Source organism: Oncorhynchus kisutch, linkage group LG4, assembly GCF_002021735.2.
Source record: "Oncorhynchus kisutch isolate 150728-3 linkage group LG4, Okis_V2, whole genome shotgun sequence".
NCBI lineage: Eukaryota > Metazoa > Chordata > Actinopteri > Salmoniformes > Salmonidae > Oncorhynchus > Oncorhynchus kisutch.
This window is the reverse complement of record NC_034177.2, coordinates 1,179,002-1,193,060: the sequence shown is the minus strand read 5'-3', so window position 1 is coordinate 1,193,060 and position 14,059 is coordinate 1,179,002. Positions and strand designations below refer to the sequence as shown.

The following is a 14,059-nucleotide window of genomic DNA, read 5'->3' as shown; positions in this document are numbered from 1 at the left end:
TAGCCTGTTTCTCTAAAGCCTCTCCTTGTTCTCTCAAATCATCATCACATTTCCGCACTTCTCTCTGATGTGTTGGCAAGGAAACTGGAGGCGACCAAGGATAGACTTCACACTATAATGACAAAGCAATAACAGGTCTTCTTGGGTATGATGCCACAAGCTTGGCATGCCTGTATTTGGAGAGTTTCTCAAGCTCTGTCAGGTTGGATGGGGAGCATCGCTGCACAGCTATTTTCAGGTCTCCAGAGATGTTAGATTGGGTTCAAGTCCGGGCTCTGGCTGGGCCAGTCAAGGACATTCATAGACTTGCCCCGAAGCCACTCCTGCGTTGTCCTGTTGGAAGGTGAACCTTCGTCTCCCAGGCTGAGGTCCTGAGCTGGTTTTCTTCAAGGATCTCTCTGTACTTTGTTCTGTTCATCTTTCCCTTGATCACCACAGCATGATGCTGCCACCAGGCTTCACGGTAGGGATGGTGCCAGGTTTCCTCCAGATGTGACGCTTGGCTTTTAGGGCCAAAGAATTCAATCTGGTTTCATCAGACCAGAGAATCTTGTTTCTCATGGTCTGAGAGTTCTTTAGGTGCCTTTTGACAAACTCCAAGTTTTTACTGAGGAGTGGCTTCCGTCTGACCACTCTACCATAAAGGCCTGATTGGTGGAGTGCTGCAGAGATTGTTGTTCTTCTGGAAGGTTCTCCCATCTCCACAGAGGAACTCTGGAGCAGTGTCTGTGACCGTCGGGTTCTTGGTCACCTCCCTGAGGACCTTCTCCCCCGTTTGCTCAGTTTGGCCGTCTCAGAGCTCTACGGACAATTCCTTTGACCTCATGGCTGGGTTTTTGCTCTGACATGCACTGTCAACTGTGGGACCTTTAAATAGACAGGTGTGTGCCTTTCCAAATGTTGGATTTTTATTGAACCTTTATTTAACTAGGCAAGTCAGTTAAGGACTTATTTACTGACTGGGTCTATTCCCAAGACCTGTAGAGGAACTATGTTTTGATTGGGGTATTATTCTGTCTCCAAGGGGAGGGGCCTGTAGACGAGTTGACGCTGGAGCGTACCATGGAGGCGTTGGAGCGTCAGTGCCATGACAACATGAACCACGCCATCGACACCGTAGAAGGGCTGGGCATCGAGTACGACGAGGATGTCATCTGTGACGTGTGTCGCTCCCCCGACAGCGAGGAAGGCAACGACATGGTCTTCTGTGACAAATGTAACATCTGTGTTCACCAGGTAGGAACCTACAAGCACTGATTTTGCGCATAGTGGCTATTTAGAAGAAGGCTTTACTTGCAATGAGAGTAATGTGGTTGTTTTTATATACATTAGTTAAATGCACTGGTTATAAGTCGCTCTTGATTAAGTGCTAATTAACTCTTTTTTTCTACACGTACCCAGTTCTCTGACAATCTCTCATCCCTCAGTTGAACCCTTCATAAATGCATCTAACCCACTGCGTTAACCCACTGTCAATTCAAGTTAAGGGCTTTATTGGCATGGGAAACTTATGTTTACATTGCCACAGCAAGTGAAATAGATAATAAACTAGAAAAAATTAACAGTAAACATTACACTCACACAAGATCCAAAATAATAGAGACATTACAAATATCATATTTATATATACAGTGTTGTAACGAGGTGCAAATAGTTAAAAGTACAAAAGGGAAAATAAATATGGGTTGTAATTTACAATGGTGTTTGTTCTTCACTGGTTGCCCTTTTCTTGTGGTAACAGGTCACACATCTTGCTGCTGTGATGGAACACTGTGGTATTTCACCCAGTAGATATGGAGTTTATCAAAATTGGATGTGTTTTCGAATTCTTTGTGGCTCTGTGTAATCTGAGGGAAATATGTGTCTATAATACGGTCATACATTGGGCAGGAGGTTAGGAAGTGCAGCTCAGTTTCCACCTCCTTTTGTGGGTACATAGGCAGACCTGGCTCTCAAGAGAAGACAGGCTATGGTAACCTTTCTTAATAGCAAGGCTATGGTCACTGAGTCTGTACATAGTCAAAGCTTTCCTTAATTTTGTGTCCATCACAGTGGTCGGGTATTCTGCCACTGTGTACTCTCTGTTTAGGGCCAAATAGCATTCTAGTTTGCAAAGTTTTTTTGTTAATTCTTTCCAATATGTCAAGTAATTATCGTTTTGTTTTCTCATGATTTGGTTGGATCTAATTGTGTTGCTATCCTGGGGCTCTGTGGGGTCTGTTTGAACAGAGCCTCAGGACCAGCTTGCTTAGGGGACTCTTCTCCAGGTTCATGTCTCTGTTGGTGATGGCTTTGTTATGGAAGGTTTGGGAATCGCTTTCTTTTAAGTGGTTGTAGAATTTAACAGCTCTAGTAGTATCGGCATAATTCTGCATTATTTTGTGTTTTCCGTTGTACACAGAGGATATTTTTGCAGAATCTCAATTTGGTGAATTCTTGATTGGTGAGTGGACCTCAGACTTCACAACCATAAAAGACAATGGGTTCTGATTCAAGTATTTTTAGCCACATTCCTAATTAGTATGTCGAAATGTAGTTCCTTTTGATGGCATAGGAGACCCCTCTTGCCTTGTCTCCGATGGTTCACAGCTTTGTGGAAGTTACCTGTGGCGCTGATGTTTAGGCCAAGGTATGTATAGTTTGTTGTGTGCTCTAGGGCAACGGTGTCTAGATGGAATTTGTATTTGTTGTCTTGGCAGCTACCCTTTTATGGAACACCATTATTTTTGTCTTAGAGATTTACTGTCAGGGCCCAGGTCTGTCAGGGTCCAGGTCTGTCAGGGCCCAGGTCTGTCAGGGCCCAGGTCTGTCAGGGCCCAGGTCTGTCAGGGCCCAGGTCTGTCAGGGCCCAGGTCTGTCAGGGCCCAGGTCTGTACAGAAGATCTAGGTGCTGCTGTAGGTCCTCCTTGGTTGGAGACAGAAGCACCAGATCATCAGCAAACGTTTGACTTCAGATTCGAGTCGGGTGAGGCCGGGGGCTGCAGTTCTAGTAGGGTGAGGCCGGGGGCTGCAGTTCTAGTAGGGTGAGGCCGGGGGCTGCAGTTCTAGTAGGGTGAGGCCGGGGGCTGCAGTTCTAGTAGGGTGAGGCCGGGGGCTGCAGTTCTAGTAGGGTGAGGCCGGGGGCTGCAGTTCTAGTAGGGTGAGGCCGGGGGCTGCAGTTCTAGTAGGGTGAGGCCGGGGGCTGCAGTTCTAGTAGGGTGAGGCCGGGGGCTGCAGTTCTAGTAGGGTGAGGCCGGGGGCTGCAGTTCTAGTAGGGTGAGGCCGGGGGCTGCAGTTCTAGTAGGGTGAGGCCGGGGGCTGCAGTTCTAGTAGGGTGAGGCCGGGGGCTGCAGTTCTAGTAGGGTGAGGCCGGGGGCTGCAGTTCTAGTAGGGTGAGGCCGGGGGCTGCAGTTCTAGTAGGGTGAGGCCGGGGGCTGCAGTTCTAGTAGGGTGAGGCCGGGGGCTGCAGTTCTAGTAGGGTGAGGCCGGGGGCTGCAGTTCTAGTCGGGTGAGGCCGGGGGCTGCAGTTCTAGTCGGGTGAGGCCGGGGGCTGCAGTTCGAGTCGGGTGAGGCCGGGGGCTGCAGTTCGAGTGCCCTCGCCAAAATCGTTGATATATGTTGAAGCGGGTGGGGCTTAAGCTGCATCTCTTTCACCCCACGGCCCTGTGGAAAGAAATGTGTGTTTTCCCAATTTTAACCGCACACTTGTTTGTGTACAGATATTTTATAATGTCGTATGTTTTTCCCCCCAACACCACTTTCCTTCACTTTGTATAGCAGACCCTCCAGGGGTTGTCTTCACTTTGTATAGCAGACCCTCCAGGGGTTGTCTTCACTTTGTATAGCAGACCCTCCAGGGGTTGTCTTCACTTTGTATAGCAGACCCTCCAGGGGTTGTCTTCACTTTGTATAGCAGACCCTCCAGGGGTTGTCTTCACTTTGTATAGCAGACCCTCCAGGGGTTGTCTTCACTTTGTATAGCAGACCCTCCAGGGGTTGTCTTCACTTTGTATAGCAGACCCTCCAGGGGTTGTCTTCACTTTGTATAGCAGACCCTCCAGATTGAGCCAAAAGCTTTTTGAGATCAGCAATGTATGAGAATACTTTGCCTTTGTTTTGGTTTGTTTCTTTGATTTGACATTTGCTCAGTACATTTGTTTTCACTGAGGAAATGTACGAGTCTGCTGTTAATGATAATGCAGAGGATTTTCCCAAGGTTGCTGTTGACGCATATCCCACGCTAGTTATTGGGGTCAAATTTGTCTCCACTTTTGTGGATTGGGGTGATCAGTCCTTGGTTCCAAATATTGAGGAAGAAGCCAGAGCTGAGGATGATGTTAAGGAGTTTAAGTTTAGCCAATTGGAATTTGTGACCTGTATATTTGATCATTTCATTGAAGATACCATCAACACCACAGGCCTTTTTGGGTTGGAGGGTTTGTATTTTGTCCTGTTGTTCATTTCAATGTAATTAGAGAATCCAGTGGAATCTGGTAGTCTTTAATAGTTGATTCTTCTAAGATTTGTATTTGATCATGTCTATGTTTTTGCTGTTTGTTCTTTGTTATAGGGCCCAAAAAATGGAGAAGTGGTTTATCCATACGTCTATGTTTTGGATAGATAACTCTTTGTGTTTTAGTGTTTTCCATCCAATTTTCCCAGAAGTGGTAGTCTATGGATTCTTCAATTACATTGAGCTGATTTCTGACGTGGTGTTCCTCCCCACCCGTAGTGTATTTCTGTGTTGTTTTAGTGATTCCCCATCCTCAGGTCTCCTCTCCCTGTCTGCCTGTTAACCTACTGTCTCTCTCCTGCCCAGGCGTGTTATGGTATAGTGAAGGTACCATGTGTAATCCTAACTCTCTCTCTCTCTCTCCCCCTGCCCCCCCCGCCCAGGCATGTTATGGTATAGTGAAGGTACCATGTGTAATCCTAACTCTCTCTCTCTCTCTCTCTCTCTCTCTCTCTCTCTCTCTCTCTCTCTCTCTCTCCCCCTGCCCAGGCATGTTATGGTATAGTGAAGGTACCAGATGGTAACTGGCTGTGCAGGACGTGTGTCCTGGGCATCGACCCCCAGTGTCAGCTGTGCCCCATCAAGGGAGGGGCGATGAAGGCTACGAGGGCGGGCACCAAGTGGGCACACGTCAGCTGTGCTCTGTGGATCCCTGAGGTAAAAATTAACACCTTTTTATGCATTCATCTGTCTGTCAGAATGTGGTGTTAAAACAGTAAAGCTGACTGACGGTCCCGTGTGTCTCTGGCTGACTGACGGTTCCGTGTATCTCTGGTTGACTGACGGTACGGTCCCGTGTGTCTCTAGGTGAGCATCGCGTGTCCAGAGAGGATGGAGCCCATCACCAAGGTGTCTCACATCCCCCCCTCCCGCTGGTCTCTCATCTGCAGCCTCTGTAAACTGAAGACTGGAGCCTGTATACAGGTGAGTATGGTGGTTGGACTGTGTATTTCTGAACATATGTAGGTGACTAGATATCACACGTCTCTTGGTTTGTTGTTCACACTCGTAGTGTCTTAGTTTGTAGTATAGTGTGGTTTAACTTTTGTATTGGCTCGTGAAGTGTGTATTAACACAGGGGTTCTCAAACTTTTAGAGACCCTTCTGTGATAGTTAATTAATCAGGGACCCCCCTCATAATGAGAACACAACTGCAGTAGGATAGAAATAAGAGAAGGAGTGTCACTGGCAGTGCATGGCGAGAAGTATTGAGTTGAAAAATGTGTAATTGTTGGGGTACTGTGGATATCATTATCTGTGTGAGCCCCCCAGGCCCATGTTGCTCTGGGGTAAGAACAGACATTATAGTTGAATAATATGCCATTGTATCACAACCTCTAACCTCGGCCAAAATGAGTTTCATTTGTTAGTAATATTCATAAAAAATTACATGCAAAAAAAAAAGTGATATATTTTGAAATCTGCCTGCGGACCTCCTGCAGGACCCCACTTTGACAACCCCTGAGTTAATGAACCTTGTCCTCCTGCAGGACCCCACTTTGACAACCCCTGAGTTAATGAACCTTGTCCTCCTGCAGGACCCCACTTTGACAACCCCTGAGTTAATGAACCTTGTCCTCCTGCAGGACCCCACTTTGACAACCCCTGAGTTAATGAACCTTGTCCTCCTGCAGGACCCCACTTTGACAACCCCTGAGTTAATGAACCTTGTCCTCCTCCTCAGTGCTCAGTGAAGAACTGCACCATTCCGTTCCATGTGACGTGTGCCTTCGAGCACAGCCTGGAGATGAAGACTGTCCTGGATGAAGGAGATGAGGTGAAGTTCAGGTCCTACTGCCTGAAGCACAGCAAGCCCAAGAACCAGGCCTCCTCCGACCCACCAGCCCCCGGCCTCAGCCCCTGTCAGCCAGCCCACAGCAAGCAGTCCAAGGCAGGGGAGCCAGGCTCCGGTCTCAGTCCGGCCCGGCCCAAACCACCCGTAGACCCAGAGAGGGGGGGCCTGAGGGCCCAGAGGTTGCTAGAACTAGAGGAGGAGTTTTCTACTCTGATTCACCCTGAGGAGCTGGCCCTGAACCTGGGCCTCCCTCCCAGCCTGCTGGACTTCATCTACCAGTACTGGAAACTGAAGAGGAAGAGCAACTTCAACCGTGCTCTGCTGCCCCCTAGTGAGGAGGAGGGTAACCTGCTGCTGTTGCCTCATGAAGACAGCATCCACACACGGATGAGGATGTTCATGCACCTCCGACAGGACTTAGAGAGGGTTAGTATTACTTATATTGTATTTAATAAAGATATACACTGAGTATACAAGCATAAAGAACACCTGCTCTTTCCATGACAGACCGACCAGGTGAATCCAGGTGGAAGCTATGATCCCTTATTTATGTCACTTGTTAAATCCACTTCAGTGTAGATGAAGGGCAGGAGACGGGTTAAAGAAGGATTTTTAAGCTTTGAGACAATTGAAACATGGTTTGTGTACCGTTCTAAAGTTTAGTCACTTATAAATGTAATTGTTTTTGAAAGAAAAGCAAATTGTCCATTAAAATAACATCAAATTGATCCGAAATACAGGGTGAATGGACAAGACAAAAGATTTAAGTGCCTTTGAACGGGGTACGGTAGTAGGTGCGAGGCGCACTGGTTTGTGTCTAGAACTGCAATGCTGCTGGGTTTTTCACACTCAACCCTTTCCCGTGTGTATCAAGAATGGTCCACCACCCAAAGGAAATCAAGCCAACTTGACACAACTGTGGGAAGCATTGGAGTCAACATCCTGTGTAACGCTTTACCTCCTTGTGGAGTCCATGCCCCGACGAATTGAGGCTCTTCTGAGGGCTAATGGGGGTGGGGGGGCCAACTCTATTTTTTAGAAGAGGTTATGCACACATACGGATGGATGGTCATGCACCCCAGACGATACTTTTATAGACGTTGTAAATTATACTACACTGAACCCAAATATAAACGCAACATGTAAGGTGTTGAAATTTAAGATAGCAAAAATGTTCCATACGCACAGAAAATGTCACTTAGTTTACATCCCTTTCCCAAGATAATCCATTCAAGAAGCTGATTTAACAGCATGATCATTTACATAGGTGCACCTTATGCTGGGGACAATAAAGAACACTCTAAAATTGGCAGTTTTATAACACAACACCAATGCCACAGATGTCTCAAGTTATGAGGGAGTGTGCAATTGACATGCTGACTGCAGGAATGTCCACCAGAGCTGTTGCCAGAGAATTTAATGTTCATTTCTCTACCATAAGCTGCCTCCCAACGTCATTTTAGAGAATTTGGCAGTATGTCCAACCGGCCTCAACCCCAGGACTTCCACATCCGGCTTCTTCACCTGCGGGATCGTCTGAGACCAGCCACCCAGACAGTTGATGAAACTGAGGAGTATTTAAAGCCATTTTGTGATGGAAAAACTCATTCTGATTGGCTGGGCCTGGCTCCCCAGTGGGTGGGCCCTTCCCAGGCCCACCCATGGCTGCGCCCCCCTACCCAGTCATGTGAAATCCATAAATTAGAGCCTTTGACAGTTATCCATATACAGTTATACAGTACATATTCTAAATGATTCAGACCCCTTCCCCATTTTGTTACGTTACAGTTACATCCTCATCAATCTACACTCAGTACCCCATAATGACAAAGCAAAAACAGGTTTTTAGAAATTTGTGTAAATTTATCTTAGACAGAAACGGTATTTACATAAGTATTCAGACCCTTTGCTACGAGACTCGAAATTGAGCTCGGGTGCCTCCTGTTTCCATTGATCATCCTTGAGATGTTTCTATAACTTCACTGGAGTACACCTGTGGTAAATTCAATTGATTGGACATGATTTGGAAAGACACACACCTGTCTATGTAATGACCCACAGTTGACAGTGCATTTCAGCATTGAAGGTCCCCAAGAACACAGTGGCCTCCATTCTAAAATAGAAGAAGTTTGGAACTACCAAGTCACCAAATCAGAGGAGAAGGGCCTTGGTCAGGGAGGTGAGCAAGAACCCCAATGGTCTCTCGGACAGCTCCAGAGTTTATCTGTGGAAATGGGAGAACCTTCCAGAAGGACAACCATCTCTGCAGTAGTCCCCCAATCAGGCTTTTATGGTAGACTGGTCAGATGGAAGCCACACGGTAAAAGGCACATGACAGCCCACTTGGAGTTTGCCAAAAGGCACCTAAAGGACTCTCAGATTATGAGAAACGAGATTCTCTGGTCTGAAACCAAGATTGAACTATTTGGCCTGAATGCCAAGTGTCACGTCTGGAGGAAATGCTGTGGGGATGTTTTTCAGCGGCAGGGACTGGGAGACTAGTCAGGATCGAGGGAAAGATGAACGGAGCAAAGAACAGAGGTCCTTGATGAAAACCTGCTCCAGAGCACTCAGGACCACAGACTGGGGTGAAGGTTCACCTTCCAACAGGACAATGAACCTAAGCACACAACCAGGACAAAGCAGGAGTGGCTTCGGGAAAAGTCTCTGAATATCCTTGAGTTGCTCAGCCAGAGCCCAGACTTGAACCCCATCGAACATCTTTGGAGAGACCTGAAAATCACAGTGCAGCAACGCTCCCCATCCAACCTGACAGAGCTTAAGAGGATCTGCAGAGAAGAATGGGATAAACTCCCCAAATACAGGTGTGTCAAGCTTGTAGCATCATACCCAAGAAGACTCGAGGCTGTAATCACTGCCAAAGGTGCTTCAACAAAGTACTGAGTAAAGGGTCTGAATACTTCTGTCAATGTCATATTTCAGTTTTTTATATTGAATAAATTTGCAAAAGATGTTTACCTGTATTGTCATTATGGGGTGTTGTGTGTAGATTGACAAGGGGAAAACATTGTATTTAATCCATTTTAGAATAAGGCTGTAATGTAACAAAATGTGGAAAAAGAAAAGGGGTCTGAATATTTTCAGAATGAATTGTAAAATTGTTACATGTTGAGTTTCTATTTTTGTTCAGTATAGTTCTATGAACTCCGAGCTCTGTCATATCAGATCTGAGTTGGGTGCTTCTATGGGATGGCAGGTAGCCAGGGGTTGCCGGTTCCAATCCAGGGTCTTACAGGACGAATCTGTCACCGTGTTGTTCCCTGCAGGAGAGGAATTCGGTTATGGGCCCGTACATAATATAACCTTCCCTTCAGAATGTAAAAAGTTAAGCAAGGAATGAGAGTAGGCTACCTGCCACCGTAACAGGGAGGGGGAGGGTTACGGTGGGGAGGGTTACGGTGAGGAGGGGGGGGGTTACGGTGAGGAGGGGGAGGGTTACGGTGAGGAGGGGGAGGGTTACGGTGAGGAGGGGGAGGGTTACGGTGAGGAGGGGGAGGGTTACGGTGGGGAGGGGGAGGGTTACGGTGGGGAGGGGGAGAGTTACGGTGGGGAGGGGGAGGGTTACGGTGAGGAGGGGGAGGGTTACGGTGAGGAGGGGGAGGGTTACGGTGGGGAGGGGGAGGGTTACGGTGGGGAGGGTTACGGTGAGGAGGGGGAGGGTTACGGTGGGGAGTGGGAGGGTTACGGTCGGGTGGGGAGGGGGAGGGTTACGGTGGGTCAGGCCTGGGGGCCAACGAGGTTAGGGGTCAGGCCTGGGGGCCAACGAGGTTAGGGGTCAGGCCTGGGGGGCAACGAGGTTAGGGGTCAGGCCTGGGGGCCAACGAGGTTAGGGGTCAGGCCTGGGGGCCAACTAGGTTAGGGGTCAGGCCTGGGGGCCAATGAGGTTAGGGGTCAGGCCTGGGGGCCAACGAGGTTAGGGGTCAGGCCTGGGGGCCAAAGAGGTTAGGGGTCAGGCCTGGGGGCCAAAGAGGTTAGGGGTCAGGCCTGGGGGCCAAAGAGGTTAGGGGTCAGGCCTGGGGGCCAAAGAGGTTAGGGGTCAGGCCTGGGGGCCAAAGAGGTTAGGGGTCAGGCCTGGGGGCCAAAGAGGTTAGGGGTCAGGCCTGGGGGCCAAAGAGGTTAGGGTATATAAAAGTGCTTCAAAAAGCAGGGATATTGGGGGACTGAGAGCAAATCAGAAGAGCTCTTCTCTTGAGGGAAGAAAACTAATTCAGTTCCTGTAGATATTCCCTCAAATTTAAGCTAAAATAGGCATATGAAGAATTGTTTCCATCACACAAGTTTTACTAAATCCACACAAGTAATCAAATGTAAAAATAAGTATACAAGGATCTAACCAAAATAATAATCATGACAAGTACAATAGATCTGTAGCTTGACCTCTAAATCAATTCATTTATCCCAGGGGAGATGGAAACTAAAACAGCCACCAGATGGAGACAGATTGCTGGGTGGCTTAGGGTGAGTGTTTGTTAGCTCACCTGACGGTCATGTTGTGTCCCCTACAGGTGAGGAACCTGTGTTACATGGTGAGTCGGAGGGAGAAGCTGAAACTGTCTCAGAGCAAGGCCCAGGAGCAGATCTTCAACCTCCACGTCAAACTGCTCAGCCAGGAGATCTCTGCTGGTAAGATTTGTGTGTGGCCGTATCCGAATAACCATACTTGCATAATAGGTATTTTGGATATGTGAAAAAATACCATTTTATAGTATGTGAAATTAGTATGCTTTAAATGCCAGGATGCCATACTCATTTATGCATTAAAAAAATTATACATTTTTTTAACTAGGCAAATCATTTAAGAACAAATTCTTATTTACAATGACGGCCTACCCCGGCCAAACCTGGACGACGCTGGGCCAATTGAGAGCCACCCTATGGGGCACCCAATCACGGCCGGATGTGATACAGCCTGGATTCGAACCAGGGACTGTAGTGACGTCTCTTGCACTGAGATGCAGTGCCTTAGACCGCTGCGCTACTCGGGAGTGATATCCCTATGGGGCTAGTTAGTGACCATCAGTAAATTAAAGTACATGGGACAATATTATAAAATGTCAATAGCTCCAAATTTCAATAACTTAACCTCAAACCAACTATAAATAGTAAAAAATCATATTAACAAGACAACTAAAAGATGTGCAACATGAAAATATCTTCCCATTGTGTAATTTATTGACGGCCCCTAACTAGCCCCAGAGCTAGGCTACTCTAATTGACTCTCATTTGTAGTCAGTCATGGCCACCGCATTTCTTTCTGATTGGCCCTCATGGTGTGGGAGGAGATGAACTAACCCATAATTCTGATTGGCCCTCATGGTGGTGTGGGAGGAGATGGACTAACCCATAATTCTGATTGGCCCTCATTGTGGTGTGGGAGGGGATGGGGACTAACCCATAATTCTGATTGGTCCTCATGGTCTTTTCTCTCCAGGTCTGCCGGTGGACAGCGTGTTGTTCCGGCCTCCTCCCAGAATCACCCTGACGCTGAAGATGCCCAAAGTGTCGCTGGGTAACGGGAAGACCGGCTCCAAGTCAGGCAACGGCCCCCTGTGTCCAGATAACAGCGGGAACGTTCACCAACGCAGTGGGGGAGGGAAGGGGCTAGGGAAGGGGGGGGGGCTGGGGAAGGGTAAGGGGGGAGGGTTAGGTAAAGGAGGAGGGAAGCCTCAGCTCCATGGGCGAGGCAAGAGAGAGGAGTGCTCCAATGGCAGCCTGCTGTCTGCTTCAGGTCAGTCACGTAGGGAGGGGAGTAATGCCACTGGACCAACACTGACTAACCGTTCTGCCAGGGGCTCAGCCCTGACCATTAAACAGACTGGCAAGCCTCTAATGGGTAAACCGTTGACACTCCACCCTGCCCTACATGGCCACCCTTCCAATGGAAATGGCAAACTGGACCAAGAGCGGACAGGCCCCGTCCCTAGATCCAATGGCGTGATGGAGAAGATGGTGGGCGTGGCCCAGAAGGACAGCTCTTGTCAGACCCCCAGCGAACAGGAAACCAGCGAGGGTTCAGGGGTCAAGGCCAGCCAATCAGTCAGCTTCAGTGATTCCACCATGGAGCACTTCAGCCGGTCGTTCAAGGAGGCGACGGTCAGCTTGGTGCGGACCACGGAGGACCTGCGGGGGGACAAGGTGTCCCAGGAGGGTAAAGGCACCAGATCAGCCCAGGACCGACCCTGGGCCAAACCAGTTCCCGGAGTCCCCCAGGGACTCGGTGGTACCAGATCAGCCAAGGACCGACCCTGGGCCAAACCAGTTCCCGGAGTCCCCCAGGGACTCGGTGGTACCAGATCACCACCCTACAAGGAGACGGATGGATACTGCCCTGACCTGGAACTCAGTGACTCAGAGCCAGAGGCTAAAGGTCAGAGGTTGAGGCAGGGTAGGGTAAAGCAGAGCCTGGGGGGGTCCAGTAGGACCCCAGTACAGAGGTGACAGCCATGACATGACCTTTGCCCCGGCTCTGTCTGAGCGAGCAGCTCTCTGGTCATGGGGCAGAGCCAGAGCCCCTACAATGGCTGGGCCATCTATCTATTGTACACAGGGACAGGAGCACAGGACTGCTGCATGACAGGCGTCCTGACCCAGATCATCACCTCAGTGGGACTCTAAGCCACATGTCTTCTTGAATGGATTTTTGTTCTCTCTCCCTCTATGCTCGGTGTGAACGGAATGCCCTTGGACTGTCTCCTGATTAAACTACTTGTCTGTTTATTTCTGTCTTCTTTGCTCTGGCTAGAAATGATTAGAGCCTGAATGATGGGGGTTTCTTTTTTTGGGGGGGGGGACACAACTTACTGATGTTGATTTGGGTGTTTTACATCGGAGAAATTAAGGTGTAATTTTTCCACACTGAAGTCTCGTCAATTGCCATCCAAAATTAGCAATTGTCCAATAAAATATGTTTCAAATGTCGATTTTCATCCTATCGGTCGTGCTCTATAAATGATTTTCTGTTCTGTACTCAACCTCCCTATCTAGGTTAACATCTACATAATAGGTGAATCTACTCAACCTCCCTCTCCTTTTCTCTCGCTCTTTTGCGATCTCTTGAACTGCCAGCATTAGCATCTCTTGAACTGCTAGCATTAGCATCTCTTGAACTGCCAGCATTAGCATCTCTTGAACTGCCAGCATTAGCATCTCTTGAACTGCCAGCATTAGCATCTCTTGAACTGCCAGCATTAGCATCTCTTGAACTGCCAGCATTAGCATCTCTTGAACTGCCAGCATTAGCATCTCTTGAACTGCCAGCATTAGCATCTCTTGAACTGCCAGCATTAGCATCTCTTGAACTGCCAGCATTAGCATCTCTTGAACTGCTACCTATCCTTTCACATCATTTCAGATGAGGAGACTGTCGTTCAACAGCCAGTTCTTCCGTTAGTCTCCATTTTCAGAGTTGGACAGAGGGAGTCTCTTTAAGGGAATCATTGTGTTCAATAGGGCACATGTTTTTGATGTGTATCAATGTGAAATTCACTGACTGTGTATTGGTATGATTTTGTATCCTTTTTACTAGGGAATAAATAGTATATTTAATCAAATTTGATATTTGGTGACATTTTTGACCCCTGGAACAGAAGAGCTGCAGGGTTATGGAACCTGATGTTATGGTGTACGACTGGTGGGAGTGTATGTTCTGACTGGTGGGGGTGTATGTTCTGACTGGTGGGGGTGTATGTTCTGACTGGTGGGGGTGTATGGTCTGACTGGTGGGGGTGTATGGTCTGACTGGAGGTGGAGGG

The 14,059-nt window shown here is 48.2% G+C and overlaps 1 protein-coding gene across 3 annotated transcripts in view; it reads left to right on the top strand.

Annotated features, from left to right (window-relative positions):
• Positions 1-13,858, top strand: part of LOC109885572 (protein Jade-3) — a 29,208-nt gene extending 15,350 nt beyond the window's left edge. For all 3 annotated transcript variants that reach the window (XM_031822259.1, XM_031822258.1, XM_031822260.1), the window contains 6 exons: positions 1,025-1,236; positions 4,982-5,149; positions 5,300-5,416; positions 6,177-6,713; positions 10,814-10,931; positions 11,740-13,858. In XM_031822259.1, the coding sequence (XP_031678119.1) occupies positions 1,025-1,236; positions 4,982-5,149; positions 5,300-5,416; positions 6,177-6,713; positions 10,814-10,931; positions 11,740-12,746 (2,159 nt within the window). In that variant the 3' untranslated portion in view covers positions 12,747-13,858. The remainder of the gene's footprint in view (positions 1-1,024; positions 1,237-4,981; positions 5,150-5,299; positions 5,417-6,176; positions 6,714-10,813; positions 10,932-11,739) is intronic.
• The last annotated feature ends 201 nt before the right edge of the window (positions 13,859-14,059 follow it).